Source organism: Fistularia commersonii, chromosome 20, assembly GCF_037954325.1.
Source record: "Fistularia commersonii isolate RoL2024-O1a breed Wild chromosome 20, RoL_Fcom_v1.0, whole genome shotgun sequence".
Taxonomy (NCBI): domain Eukaryota; kingdom Metazoa; phylum Chordata; class Actinopteri; order Syngnathiformes; family Fistulariidae; genus Fistularia; species Fistularia commersonii.
The window spans coordinates 77839-92112 of record NC_141303.1 but is presented as its reverse complement, the minus strand read 5'-3'; the positions used below and the strand labels follow the sequence as shown (position 1 = coordinate 92112).

The 14274-nt window shown below is 49.1% G+C and overlaps 2 protein-coding genes across 4 annotated transcripts in view; one reads left to right on the top strand and one right to left on the bottom strand.

Annotated features, from left to right (window-relative positions):
* Nucleotides 1-39: 39 nt before the first annotated feature.
* fsaf1 (40S small subunit processome assembly factor 1) lies at nt 40-3623 on the top strand. The gene is made up of 8 exons (XM_086167567.1): nt 40-235; nt 1151-1288; nt 1755-1867; nt 1969-2025; nt 2136-2231; nt 2317-2403; nt 2492-2529; nt 3138-3623. The coding sequence occupies exons 1-8, from the start codon at nt 166-168 to the stop codon at nt 3259-3261; spliced, it is 723 nt and encodes a 240-aa protein (XP_086023693.1). The 5' UTR covers nt 40-165; the 3' UTR covers nt 3262-3623.
* A 185-nt stretch (nt 3624-3808) lies between these two features.
* Nucleotides 3809-14274, bottom strand: part of trim67 (tripartite motif containing 67) — a 44193-nt gene continuing 33727 nt past the window's right edge. Inside the window, exons 7-12 of one of the 3 annotated variants that reach the window (XM_086167561.1) lie at nt 13956-14119; nt 12493-12631; nt 12182-12306; nt 11922-12100; nt 9101-9263; nt 3809-7878 (exon numbers count right to left, since the gene is read on the bottom strand). In XM_086167561.1, the coding sequence (XP_086023687.1) occupies nt 7831-7878; nt 9101-9263; nt 11922-12100; nt 12182-12306; nt 12493-12631; nt 13956-14119 (818 nt within the window). In that variant the 3' untranslated portion in view covers nt 3809-7830. Of the gene's footprint in view, nt 7879-9100; nt 9264-10246; nt 11010-11921; nt 12101-12181; nt 12307-12492; nt 12632-13955; nt 14120-14274 lie in introns of those variants that run through there. The other 2 variants (XM_086167562.1, XM_086167563.1) reach the window with 2 other exon arrangements.

The following is a 14274-nucleotide window of genomic DNA, read 5'->3' as shown; positions in this document are numbered from 1 at the left end:
ACCTGCAGCTACGGTGGCCCGGAAGGGCCAAAAAGGCGCTCGTACCCACGTGTCCTCGCCGGGTTTCTGTTGATGTTTGTGAGGTCGAGCAGCTGCTAGGAAACAGTTCTACCTCAATTTTTGCTCTTTTTGTACCTGGCATTTTCTTCTGAAACTGGCTTTGAGATGAGCCGCAACGGGGACGACGACGACTCTGCTTTTCTTGAGCTAGTTTTGGACCAACTGTACGACTTCGGTAAGTGATGAAGCTGCACAGTTAGCTTACGTGCTAACAGCACCCAGGCGAATATGTTTCGCAACGCTTTCTTTCAAAACTGATGTTGTTTTTGTCCGTGTCATCTATCGCGACCATTGGGGTTAGGTTCAAAGTTCTCGATTTGCGACTCTTTACCCTTTTATATTTTCATACAAACCAACGCTTTTCCTTGTCATGCTGCAAATGTAAGCTAACTGTTACGTATTTGTCCTGCCAAACGTGTATTCCTTGTCATACTAGAAAGAAAATGAAGGAAAAATACTTAAAATATATCGCTTTTGAAGATTGTTTTGCCCCTCTGAACTAACACAAAGCACTGTCGTGATTCACAATACTGAGTGTCAAATATGAAAGCAATTTAAAGCTATGAAGCTATATTCAGTGGCTATGTAATATTACTAATAGTATTAGTGTAGTAGAGGCAACATTGATTTAAATGTATCTTTTTTTGTTAGTATAACTATGTCCTGCATGTATAAAGTATTTTATGTAAATACCTCTTAGTATGCAACCCCCTCCAAAAAAAACCCAGAAGAAATGAATGTATTTATGTATATGGTTTTGAGATGGTTGCCAGGGTGGTGACTTCTGAATAACGACTGCTGGTACTTTGGATTTTCGGTTACTGATCGCAATTTTTGTAAGTTGCTTTGGATAAAAGCATCGCTAAATGACTGGAATATAATGTAACGTCTTAATCTTTAAATGTACTCTCCTGGGGAAGCATGTTTTGATCCGCTCACCTTTAGGGAGACTGTTTGCTGTTGAATAAGCTGAGGGAAATTAGAGGGAAAACAGTTGGGTTTTCACTTCACTGCCGTGAAGGCGCGGGGCGTCCTGCATCCATGTGAAAATGAAAATGCCAGGAATCTCTGATTCCATCCCACATTGCAGGGAAGGGAGCGGCGGGCAAGAAGAAGCACAAGAAGAGGAAAAGATGCGAGGAAGAGGAGGCTCCTCCAGCGGACGGTGACAGTAGAGAGGACAACGTCTCGCAGCCGGAGACACCCTGCGAGACCTCCAGTCATACAGGTAGAACTAACCCCTAACCCCGGACACTCCAGACGCTCTGCGATGTAACAGAAGATGAACAGAAATAAAATAAAAGGTGAAAACCAAAAGCAAGTTTCAAGGCCGGGAAAGAGTCCTGGCACTCTCCATGTAGAGCAGGTCTGGAGCTCACTCTTTAAGGTGGTCTACAGAACCCCCTATGAGCAAGGCACTAGGAGACACCAGCAAGGAACTGCAACTTTTTACCAGCCCAGAAACCTTTGATAGCTCAAAGACGGCCTTCTTCCTCGACCCCTTGGGGTGAAAAGAAGGTGTGAAAGAGGCAGAGAGGGTCTGAGAATCAGGAAGGGATAATGATCTCATGCCAACAATAACAGCTGTGCAAACAGCTACATGCTAATAGCTGAAATGATCAAAATAACAGCGGTGGTGCCGTTGATCGAGGTTGGCTCATCGATGTCTCTCTTGCCTCCGCTCTTTTACCGAGGCGCCGCGGCGGGGAGCGTCCGACCGGAGAGCCGGGTCCAGGTCGTGATCTTCCAGGACCCCAGGAAGAAGCAGAGGAGCAAGCGAGCATCTGCAGCGCCAAAGGAAGCGCCCGTACGTGAGCGTCTGCAGCAGCAGAAAATCCCTCGGCGTCCCTTGGAGACCCTCGAGCCCGAAGCGCTGACCCGTTCTTAGGTTCTCCTCTCGCTCCTCAGACGCCACCGGCAGAAGAGAAGCAGCAGAGCATGCAAGAAGACCTGAGCTTGGAGAAGGTGAGCGGATCCTTCTTGGGCCTTTGTTTTGATAGTTGTGCATACGCTGCCTGGATTCACTGTGTGTGTGTGTGTGTGTGTGTGCGTGCGTGCGTGTGTGTGTGTGTCAGGCTCGTCTGGAGGTCCATCGCTTCGGCATCACGGGTTACAAGAAGGAGCAGCAGCGGGAGTTTGAGCAGGAAAGAGCCATCATGCTGGGAGCGAGGGTGAGGAAGGAACCGAAAAGGGTTGTGCATTTTCCCGACTCCCCTGAAAGCACCAGGTGACCGACCTCCTCTCCCTCCCCAACAGCCTCCGAAAAAGGAGTATGTGAACTACAAGCAGCTGCAGCAGCGGATTAAAGAGAAGAAGATGAAGGCGAAGGAGGAAGTGGATCCGGTAGGCGAGGAGCACCAGGGACTTCCTGTCTGGGTTTGTCCGTCCCTCATGTTCCAGGTGACAACGGGTTTATCTTTCCTATTTTCAGGACTTGAAGGATAAGAAGAAAAAGAAGAAGATTCCAAGGTTTGTATAAGAGATAGACAACAAGCTAAAAAAGGAAAATACACACATAACCGCTGCCCATTTAGGGATGGGTGCTGGATCAAAAAGTCTACTAGAGTTTGAAAAATGTGGTATGTGGTGGAGTGGTGGAGCGCACGCTTCGCATGTATGAGGTGCTGGGTTTGATCCCCGCCATCTCCACTGTAAGTCGCTTTGGTTAAAAAGCGTCTGCCAAATAACTGTAACGTGATGAAAAGAAAAAAATCCGCGCACCAAAAAGAAAGATCAAGCATAGGCTCTTTCTCAGATGTTTGCTCAAAACATCCTGGGAGACTACATTTTTGGGTTGCAGGTTAAAATAAATCATTCTTTTTGGAGCATTTTTGGTGTACAGATTTTTTTTTCAAACTCTATTGAGATAGACAACAACTCAATGTCTCATTGTTAAGCCTTCTATCGGACAAGAAAGCAGACGATCGTTTGTAAACAACAAGTAACTTAGTGAGAAAACCAAGGAGATGTTTTCAAACATCCTGGACCAATCACAGGGCTTCATATAGAGACATGCAACCATTCAAATGACACACAGACCTTCAAAAATCAACCTTCACGTCTCCTCTCTCCTCAAGGGACAAGAAGGCGGCGCCGGCCGGCCCGGGATCCCTGGGTCAAGTGGGCCACTTCAAGAACGGCATGCTGATCCTGAGCTCCAAAGAGGTCCAGAAGATGAAGAACACGGTGAGACGCAAGTAGAGCGGTGTGTGTGTGGCCGACCAGAAGGACTTCTGTGGAGACCAGCCCGTCAGGGTTGAACGTCGGCGCTCTGGCAGGCGATGAAGGTGAAGGAACCTCTGGTTCCTTGAAAGTCCTTAATCTGATGGAGCCTCCAGGAAGAGGGGAACCAAGAAACCCGCCTTGGACCTGGATATGGAGTGTAACCACGGTAACGGGGGGAGTCAGCCCCGCGGAAGCCCTGGTAGACAACCTGAAGTGGGTTCTCCTTCAGCTCTTGAAGTTGGACTTTGGGGGACACCTGGGGAGATTGAACGCACCACAAAACACACATCCTGGCATCGCTGGATTAGTTTGTTTTTATAAAAGATGTTTATTACAAACACTCTTCTTCTGTTTGTTTGTGCTGAGGCCATGGGGCTTCAACGCAGATCTCACACACACACACACACACACACACACACACACACACACACAGCAGTGTGTATTTTCAGTGAAAAATGAGGGCTTAAGCAGGAGATAAATAAATTTACACTCCGCAGAGACGAGCAGACAACAGCAATGTGTGCTTTTATTTGTTTATTTATCTTCCTCGCTGCCATGTTTTGAAAGGAATGAAAGAAATGTCACATTCATGGGGGGTCGGGGGGGGGGGGGGGACGTCTGTACAAGCGTCACGTCGGAGAAGAGCCGGGCCGGCGGTGCATGGATACCGATGTCAGCGATATGGCGGCCGCACTTGTTTAATTCATTTGCTCATTCGTTCTCTAAGACAGTGTTTCCCGACCAGCGTGCCGTGAGGGATCATCAGGTGGGCCTGATTAATCCAAAAATGATTTATTCGACACACAGAATGTGTACTGGTAGGTCTCTCTATCAGGGCAGCATGCAGTGACAGGCTCAACAATCAAATTCTATCCCACTAGAAAGCAACAGGTCATGAATAAACCTGCCGCTGCTCAAACAGCAGAGGAATTAGCGACGCTTCCCGTGACACAGCAGCATGAAATGCCGTGGACAAATAATTTGTTCTTCATTGTGACCCAGATGGAGGCCCAAGTAGGAATCGTGGTCAGTAGAGAGTAAAAAAAACAGCCCAAGACAGTACAGTGAAATTAGGATTCACTTTCACTGAGAACCCACCGAGCCGACACGGTTGTGGCTGCGTGCAAGGAAAAGCTGGTTCCAAGCGAACTTAAACGTCATCTCCAAACTAAACAGCCTTCACGTCAAGATGAGAACATGGACTATTTTACGCATCTGTGTAAATAGACTGAGAAACGGAGCCGCGTTGAAGAAAACCACCAAGACGAGTGAGAAAGCTCTAAAAGCCGGTGACAAAGTTGCTGAAATCTGCTAAATCCAAACAGCAGCGCGCCGTGGCAGAGCCCTGAATACTACCCGCATGCAAAATCATGGTAGAAGAAATGCTCGGCTTTGGCGTCAAAGAAATGGCTCGAGACGACGGTGTCATTCTATTTCATTAAAACATTTGTGACATATTTCTGTGGTGGTCTGCTGTGGGACTTCTCGTGAAAACGTGCCGTGCCTCTAAAAAGGTTGGGAAACACTGATTTAAGAAGCTTCACACATCATGGAGACATACAACCATTCACTTGTTGGCAATTCAGGTTCTCCAGTGAACCTTCTGCACGTTCGTGCACCGGGAGGAACCCTGAGGAACCCCACGAGAGACATGGAGGTCGTGGAGGTTCCACACACAGCAACATGGCCGCCCACTGGTTTCTGCATGGAGGGGCAAACAGACCTCCTGGAGGTTGGCGGAGGCTGAATTCCCGCCACAGTCCATCATGAACCCCCCCCGGCGTGGTCACACACACACACACACACACACACACACACACACCCTGGGGTCTGGGACGCCACAGAAATGTCTCACTTCTGCATCCACAGCACTAAAGTGGACCACAGGGAAGGTCAATCATCTGCTGGGATGGAAGTCTGAGGGCAATCACACACACATTAATGTGTGGAGGTCAACATTTCGGGATTGGATGGTGACAAATACTCCAGAACAAGTAGGCTTGAGGTGGTCCTCGTCATCTGAAGCTCAGCGTCCTGCAGCTGCTCTACAGCTTCCTGCTCTCTGAATGTGCAGATTCTAGGATCTGATGCATATTTTAGAGTTGTTTCACCGGCAATGTTTGGGTTTTAGATGAAATAAAGGCTTTTCCTGACAATGTGGTTGAAATTGTGGATTAGTTTAGGACAAATTCTTCAGTCGCCGTTCATCATCGGAGGCTAAGGGGAGGCTAAGCTCGCCGTCCCTGGCGAGAGGCGAGGTTCTCCATGGATCGATCACAGGGACACATTACAAGACATTCACCCTCTCATTCACACCTCGGGGTCTCCATGAACCTCCTGAGCCTTTGGACTGTGTGAGGAACTCCACACAGAAACGGGGAGAACATGGAGCCTCCGCACAGAAAGACCTCCGGTGGGAATTCAACCTTCTGGCTGCTCGTGGATCATCGTTCCCTTTAATTCCTAACTCCAGTGTCTCCATGTCTGGGTCGATGATCTCCGGTATCTATGGATGTTCTCCAACCCGGCTGCAGCTCCGCGAAGTAACAACCAAGTAATCCACATTCTCGGAGACTCTCCCCATGAATCCGTAAATAAATCCGTAGAAATGATAACATTTGTTTTCTTCAGCTATTAGAACAAGAGAAACCCGTAACAGGAGGCGACGCGTAGGAAATACTGAATAAATAAGACTTATTTTGTTTTTCTACTTTTCTAATATCACACATCTCTCAAATAAATAACAGATTTCCTGGCGTTCTCGCCCAAGTATTGAAAATATAGCATTCCTCGAACCGAATCCTCGGCTCCGTAAATAAAGTGTGTTAGAAAAACAAAGAGATAAAGGCGTGAAACAAACAAACACAAATGAAAGGAGGTTGTGGGCGCGTTACCCCGGCCCGCCAGCAGGGGGCGCCTCCGCTGCCATGGCAACCAAGCCTATTTACAATTATCAGCCTCGGAGTGTGTAAACTGGTTCGACATTGAGCCCGTGCTTGTGGTGGTTATACGCGATATTTACAGTCCAGGCACACGCGCACACACACACACACACACACACACACACACAGGAAAAACACACACACACACAGGAAAAACACACACACACACACACACACACACACACACACACACACACACACACACACACACACACACACACACACACACACAGACACACACACACACACACACACACACACACACAAACACAAACACACACACACAGAGCTTGTATGGCATATCACATTACAGGGAATAGAAAATATCGAAATTCGGTGACGATATTCGACTGAACGCGCCGATGATAAGCGTCTCCTGCAGCGTGCCTGCAGGGGAACCTGGGTGGAACTCACAGATCTTCAGAAGGACTTGATGATATGTTGCATATTGGAGGACAAACGTGGTCCAGGCCTTCGGGTCTCCTTCAGGTCCACTTATGGACATTTGCCTTTTTGGACGGACGAGCCGGAGAACGTCAGTCCAGCGAGATGTTCTGACACGTCGTCCCCCGGACCCAGAACCAAGGTCACACGTCGACCAACCAAGGTCACACCCTGGCAGTGAGAAGGTTCTGATCCCCGAGTAGCAAAAGTTAAAAGAACGAAAAAGGATCAAAATGCGCAAATAAGCGAGGGGCTACAGTAATTTACAAGAAAATGTCTTTTTTTTTTTCTTAAATCAAATAATATTATCGTTCTTCTCTTTTCCTTATGGCAGCCAATCACCTGCCTCCAACTTACCCTAAAATGGGGTCTAAGGGGAGGGTTGGGGTCTGAGGCGGCGGCGCAGAATCCTTCGCTTACGTTTGGAGGTCGAGGAGCTTCAACGCGTCGTTGTTCCAAGTTGGGCGTCTACGCACGGCACGTCGGTCAAACTCGATATGTTACGACAAAGATGGCTGACGGGACACGAGGAGATGAATTTCTACGCATTTTTTTTTTCTCGTATTTTTGAAAAGCTAACAGGGTATAAAAATCGGCGGGTTCAGGTGAGACGTGTTCTCGAGGTATCTTCTAGGCCGTTAGCTAGCCTACGTCAGCCGGCCAATGCTGTCGTACCGTCAATGTTTTTTTCTTTTCATCAAAAAACACTCATCGAAAGCCAAGTCTACAGAGACCCTGAGGCGAGATGGAAGATTCCGCTGTAAACAAACCCCTCAAGGGTTTCACCTTTGGCTAACGCTAAGGAAGTTAGCATTGGCTTTCGAAATTAAAGGGCGGAGCCGAAACGCAGGGTCGTGAGGCAAAACACGGCACCTCTTTGAGTGCCAGATATGCTAAGACGCGCTAACCAGCTCAGGTCACCTAACAATTCTACTTTTAAGCGATTATAGTCGGGAAGGAGAGCAAATGATATATATGAATGATATATGTTTTAAAAAAGAAATAATAAGACGAAGCTAGTAAATTCACAGTAACCCAGTCGGCTCTGCTGTGACGTCACAGTATTTACAGCCGGTAAACGCTGGCGGGTTTCACACCCCAGGTGAGCGTTAGCCCCGTCCGGCTTGGTCCGAGAAGGTCAGAAGGTCCGGGGCGCCTCCTAGTGTTTGATGTTCTTTGGCACCTCCAAGCCCGTCAGCAAGGTCACCTGGCGAGCCAAAGCAGGAAGTGACACGCTGATGATATACCAAACACAAACTCCCGTGTTTTCACCCTCTACACCACGAATCAGCTTCTGCACAGAGTCCTGTCAGTTCCACAAGTTGATACCTGACCATCTACAGCTCAGTGTGGCAAAGAGCACCCTTTACGTCTTTATCGAGGGGGTCAGTGTGGAGGAGTATCTGGGGGCGGCCATTGACAGCACACTGGAGTGGGGAAAGAACGCCGACGCTTTGTACGACTGAGGTCCTTTAACATCTGCAGGACCTACGAGTCCCGCGCTAGCCGGTGCTATCTTCTATGCTGTGAGCCCTGAGCGGCGGGCCGAGGACAGCGGGAGTGAAGCTGGACCCTCGGAGGCTGCTGTCAGATGGGAGAACGCTTAGCAAGGTAGAGGTCGTCCTGGACCTGGACGGCGTGCTGGCCAGGTACAGGAGGTCTTTCAGCTCCAGACTGATCCAACACGACGCATCGGAGGAAATCAGTCCCGCACGCAGCCATCAGACTGTCAATAATTCTCTGGATGAGCAACACTTCCGTTGTCTTCTGTGCTATAAACAACCCCTACTTCGACACAAAATTACATGCGCTACATGTAATCATATACACTGCTCAAAAAAATAAAGGGAACACTTAAAAAACACATCCTAGATCTAAATGAATGAAATATTCTTATGAAATACTTTGCTCTTTACACAGTTGAATGTGCTGACAACAAAATCACACAAAAATGATCAATGGAAATCAATTGTATCAACCCATGGAGGTCTGGATAAGAATCACACTCAAAATTAAAGTGTAAAAACAAACTCCAGGCTGATCCAACTTTGATGTAATGTCCTTAAAACAAGTCAAAATGAATCTGTGTTGCTTCCTGAGTGGACACTATGATTTCACACAAGTGGGATTGACTTGGAGTTACATTGTGTTGTTCAAGTGTTCCCTTTATTTTTTTGAGCAGTATATGTTACATATATTTTTACATACCTTTAACTTTATTTCTATTTATTTATTTAGTTGGATCTTTACTGTTCTTTGTATATTTCACTATTTCATTCTTTTTTTTTGAAACAAAGTTCTATTTTGATAACTTCCCCCAATTGACTCTGTAGCGGGAGCTTCTTTCAACAAAGAAACATTTCCCACAGGGAATCAATAAAGTATTCTGATTCTTTCCATAAAACACACACACACACACACACACGCACCTGTACGTTCCTGTTGAGGCTGACTGCGGGCATAAACACCCCCTCCAAGTTCTCGAAGGCCATCGGCCCGTGCTGCTCCTTGTTGATGTAGAAGGTGAGTGTGTGCTTGCTGAGGTCCAGGAGGATGCCCACCGTCGAGCCCTTGGTGATGCCTCCTTCAGCCCTGTGCACCGGCACAAACACACACACACACACGCGCGCAAGCACACGCACACGCACACACACACACACACACGCGCACACACACACACACACACACACACACACACACACACACACACACACACACACACACAAGACAGATAATGAAAGTTTGCTTGTGAGCAGCAGCAGCAGGAGAATTTGGTGTAGATAAAATTTAGATGAAGGTGCGGCTGTTCCTGGAGGCAAAAACAAAGCACCAAAAACACAGCGCTATCTTCAGGGGCTACACACACACACACACACACACACACACACAAACACACACACACACACACACACACGCAATTTCTGGATACATTCCTGTGATTCTTTGCCATTTTGACCCAACTTCTTATTTTTCTGGAATAATTTGGCTTATTCTAACATTCTGATGTGTCCTCTTGCTGTATGAAGGTACATTCTATGTCATTATTGGGCAACGTCCTCCATGAGAGGCCAGAGTATGGTCCTCCCACAGCTGTGAGAACAAGGCCCTGACATATGCAGAGCTCCTGGAGGTCCTAAAGGTCCCGCTCGCTGCAGCGCTGGGCACCGTGGAACTCCGACAGAGAAGGCAGCCATGCAGCGACAGCAGGGTGTCGTCGGCGTGGAGTGAGACGCTTAACGTGAGCTGGACGGTGGACTTCCTGCTCGCTGGATGTTCACTTTTTAGGATTTCATGATTTAACTATCCTTTGCTGTAATAGTTGATGGATTCAAGGGTTTTTCGAACAATCTGCACAGAGGTTTTGATTCGTTTAGGATGAATTCTCCACTGTTTGTCAATTTTCTTTCAGCTGATCCCTTTTCTTCCATCCATCTCTTCATCCTTTCATGCATCCATTCATCACCTGCAAGCTGCAGGGCAACGCACGTCTCTTCTCAGTATTTCAACGGTAAATGAGAAAATCTAAAACTGGTGAAGTTCCAGGATCATTCTCGATAACCGGAACTATTTCATTCTTTTTTTTTTCAGATGACATTTTTTTTCTCTCCCAGCTTGCCAAGTGAGGCACGGCCTCTCCTGCCTCCCCTGACCGCTCGCCACTGGCGAGGTTCACCCCGGATCGACTCAGGGACGTTCAACCTTTCACCCTCTCATTCACACATCCGGCCAATTTGGACTCCACTGAACCTCCCGCAAGTGTTTGGACTGTGAGAGGAACCCGGAGAACCCTGAGGAACCTGAGGAACTCCACACAGGAAGGCCTCCTTCTTGCTGAGCCTTCTTGGTTCCTCTGCTCTGCAAGGGGACAGATGTGATTCACACACACACACGCACGCACACACACACACACACACACCTGCTCTGCAACGAGCAAACAAAGGCGGGGGTGGATTTGGGCTTTTTCGCTGTGAAGTTTCCCCTTTTATCTGGTGGGAAAGCGGAGACGTGACAGAGAATAAATGTTTAATGAGAGTGTGACGGCTTCCGGTGACACGAGGAGGAAGGACGCCGCCGCGGTTTGATGTCTCACACTCGTTCCCTTCTTCGGCCCGGGGCGTCTCCATCCCCCGCTGTCGTGTGTGTGTATGTGAGTGTGTGTGTCCGACTATCTCGATTAAAGAGCCGAACTAATTGGTTTTATTAAAATGACAAAAGCGGTTGTTCGCTTCCACGCGTCTGGAGATGAGGCCCCGCCCCCTACGTTTCCACAACAACGTTGTCAGGCGAAAAGCGGCGGAGGCGGAGGAGACGGAGGTGAAGAGCAGCCGTGGTGTCTGGCTTGGAGAAGGAGAAGACAGGAGGAAGCAGAGATGGAGATGTGGAGGAGGATCAGACAACACAGATGTTCTGGAGATAAAATAACACTGAGATGGTTTGGATACGGACAGAGAAGATCTGGGGAGAAGGATGCTGAGGTTGGAGAAGGTCTACACCAGGAGTGTCAAACTCGTACCGGTCCGGGGACCACGTGCACGGGGGCCGGATCAGTGAAATCGGAGCGGGATTACCTAGAAGTGAAACTCAGTCCAAATGTTTCCTGTGTTTTAGTGAGAACAGTCAATGATAAAATTCCTTCTATGTAACAAAGCGTTCCTTTGAAACTTCATGACCAACAACCTGAGAGAGCTAAGTGAAAGTTCAACAACACCTGCCTCACTTCTGTCTTCTCCGTTCCTTTTCTTGTATTTTTCATCCTGGCACCCAAACTGGCGGCGTCCACGCCGAGCGGACGGCTTTCTTACCAACCTCCGCCGACACATCGGAAGTGGAAACCCGAGGCTCCGCCTCCGCTTTTCTCTTTTCTGACCACCAGGTCTCGCCCATGAGGGCGTCGGGGTCGACGGGAAAACGGCTCCGTTTCTAACAAGACGTAAAAATGCAATTGACGGACCCGGAAGCCGCGTCACCGCCATCTGGCGGGAGTTGTGAGTCACATAGTCCTGTGGCGTGTGGAGAACACGGACTGAAACACTGCACGCCTAGATGACACAGCCCGCGGGCCGTACGTTTGACACCCCTGGTCCAGAGGAAGACCAGGGAGGTAGTTTATGGACGTGGAGTGGAGGAGGATGTCAGATAGTGGCACATGATTGGCTGTGGTGACTCCTGGAGAGAGGAGCTCTCTGATGTTTGATCAGATTCATCATCTTCTACAGTAATCCCAGTTCTATCCGTAGCTCCCGGACGTACCTGTTGGTGTGCGAGTTGTTGTGCATGAACCAGGAGCGGTTGTTGTCCACGTACATGGCCCACGCCTTGTCGTCCTTCCCCAGCATCATGTCCTTCATAGTGTTGATCCTTGCGATGCCGAACGCCGGATCCGGGTGGTTGTCATAGCGATCGATGCTGACCTCCCAGTAGTGGATGCCCTGAGTTCCAAGAACAAGGTCAAACTTGTCGGGGCGCGCGGCGCCCTCGCGTACCGTGCGGCCAAAACGTCGCCCCCTCACCTTGGAGAAGGCGGCGGTCCCGAGCACCACGCGGTCGTCGTAGCTGTTGCAGGACACGGTCTGGTTCTCATTGGACAGGACGATGTCCCGGTGAGCAGAAGTGGGATCAAAGGTGAACCAGGCCACTGTGGACACACACACACACACACACACACACACACACACACACACAAAAACGGGGAGACCCCGCCTCCGGTTGGTCACAAAGTACTCACAAGTACACGGATGCATGGAAGGCCTCCTTCTGATGGCCTTCGAATGACGCCAAAAAGAGGCGGCGAGATCTTCAATGGTCTTTCGAAGGGCCTCACCGTCGGAGGTCTTGAGGACGACTGTCTTGCTGTACGGCCCCACGCCGACGCCATTGTAGGCTTTCACTCTGGCGTTGTAGGAGCTGTTGAAATGGAGTCCGTCCACTGTGCACACCGTCTCCTTCCCCACGTAAACCTCCTGGAGACATGAAGTCATGCAGGTATAAACTAACCTCTTCTCCGCAGACATATAGGACGTCTCCAGGGGAGACCATTAAGACAACCATATTTTTCGCACTATAAGGCACACCTAGATTTCCTCAAAAATGGTCCAAGCGCCTTATAATCGGTGCCTAATGTATGAATTCTTATTTGACCTCCGACCAACTCTATGTGGTCAACTGCGCTTAAACATCTGCCAAAATGTCTTGGTGCGCCTTGGTAAAGCGCCCGAGCCGCTGCGCTCCATTGATAGTTCCCACCCGACACGGGGACGTCGTATTGAAGTGGCTCCTCGGTCGAATAGTATGGGTTGCGACGTCAGACCGCGCCAGATATCCGACGATGTCGTGCTGGAATACAACGTTGTTCCAACCTCAGGCCGACTTCAGGTGTCCGCCATCGCTGGCAACCATGAACCAATCAGAGGCCAGTATGACGTACGCTGACCTCTGACGCTTTGAGTACCAGCGGTGCGTCCTGAGCTTCCTCACCATGTTACTGAGGAGCCCCAAAAATGGCACCTGTTAAGAAGCAGAAATCAAACTGAAGTCTATCGGTCACGCAGTGGATGATGGGAATCGAGCGGCCGCCCAAGAATTCTACATGGACGAGGTGGAGGAAGCAAGCGGACGAACTGGGCCGAGAGAAGAAGACCAGACAGAGTTTCCAGGGAACAAAGGGAGACGAACGAGACGAATAAAGCAGGACTAAACTGACTGTTTTTTTTGGCTTTCTATAATCTGTGCTTCATCATGTGCCTTATAACGCCGTGCTTATGTATGAAAATACACACGTTCATTGATATTTTAATGCGGTGCGCCTTATGCTCTGCAAAATATGGAGCCAGTTGTGAAACAGAGTCACCAGCTTCAGATCCTCTTATATTAAAAGTATATTTGCAGAGCTGGAACTTTCCTCGTAGCTAGTACTTCACTGTCTCCAGGTCCTGAAGCTGCGGTTTAGTTTCAGGCTTATTGATTGGCAGCCAAGACACATCCATCTTTGACACTTCACGGGTACCTCGACTGATCCTGCATTACTTTCTGACCCTAAAAACAGCAACTCCTAAATAACGTTCTTCGGGCTGGTTTATGTCAACGTCATGTACGTTTCAAACGTGGTCAAACATCACCGCCCGCACACTTCCCATGCCTGCCGGTTGTTCAACAATACACCCACTTGAGGGCACTGTTGACTTTTCGCTGGTCGCGCTCGAGCAAACCGCTCAACGCTGCGTCCTTAAGTGGACGTAACGTCGAGCGGCGACGAGCAGAAGCGTTCAGAATCTGCGTGGCACCCACCCTGTACTGTCCCCCGTTGCCGTCGTCGAGCTCCAAAATGTAGCCCTCGATGGGGTTGCCCTGAGGCGCGGTCACCCTCCAGGCCAGGGTGGCGCTGTTGTTCCTGGTGCAGCATTTCTCCAGCTGCAGGAGCGGCGCTGAGGGTACAGCCGGGCCGGACTCCACTGTGCGGGGAGATGAATGTCAAGAAGTCAACCAGATGTTGTCCCAGAAATGAAAGAGGGGATATCGTCTCTATGAGTGAGGGAAGGGACAGAGCAGCTTCGGTGTGGATCCAGTTTAAGAGTGAAACAGTTAAAGTGTAGGGAGAGCAGCTGCG

Coding starts and splice junctions, on each gene's coding strand:
- fsaf1 (XM_086167567.1), top strand. CDS start 166: ATGAGCCGCAACGGGGACGACGACGACTCTGCTTTTCTTGAGCTAGTT. Junction 1,868..1,968: donor CAGCGCCAAAGGAAGCGCCC/GTACGTGAGCGT, acceptor CTCGCTCCTCAG/ACGCCACCGGCAGAAGAGAA. Junction 2,232..2,316: donor CCATCATGCTGGGAGCGAGG/GTGAGGAAGGAA, acceptor CCTCCCCAACAG/CCTCCGAAAAAGGAGTATGT.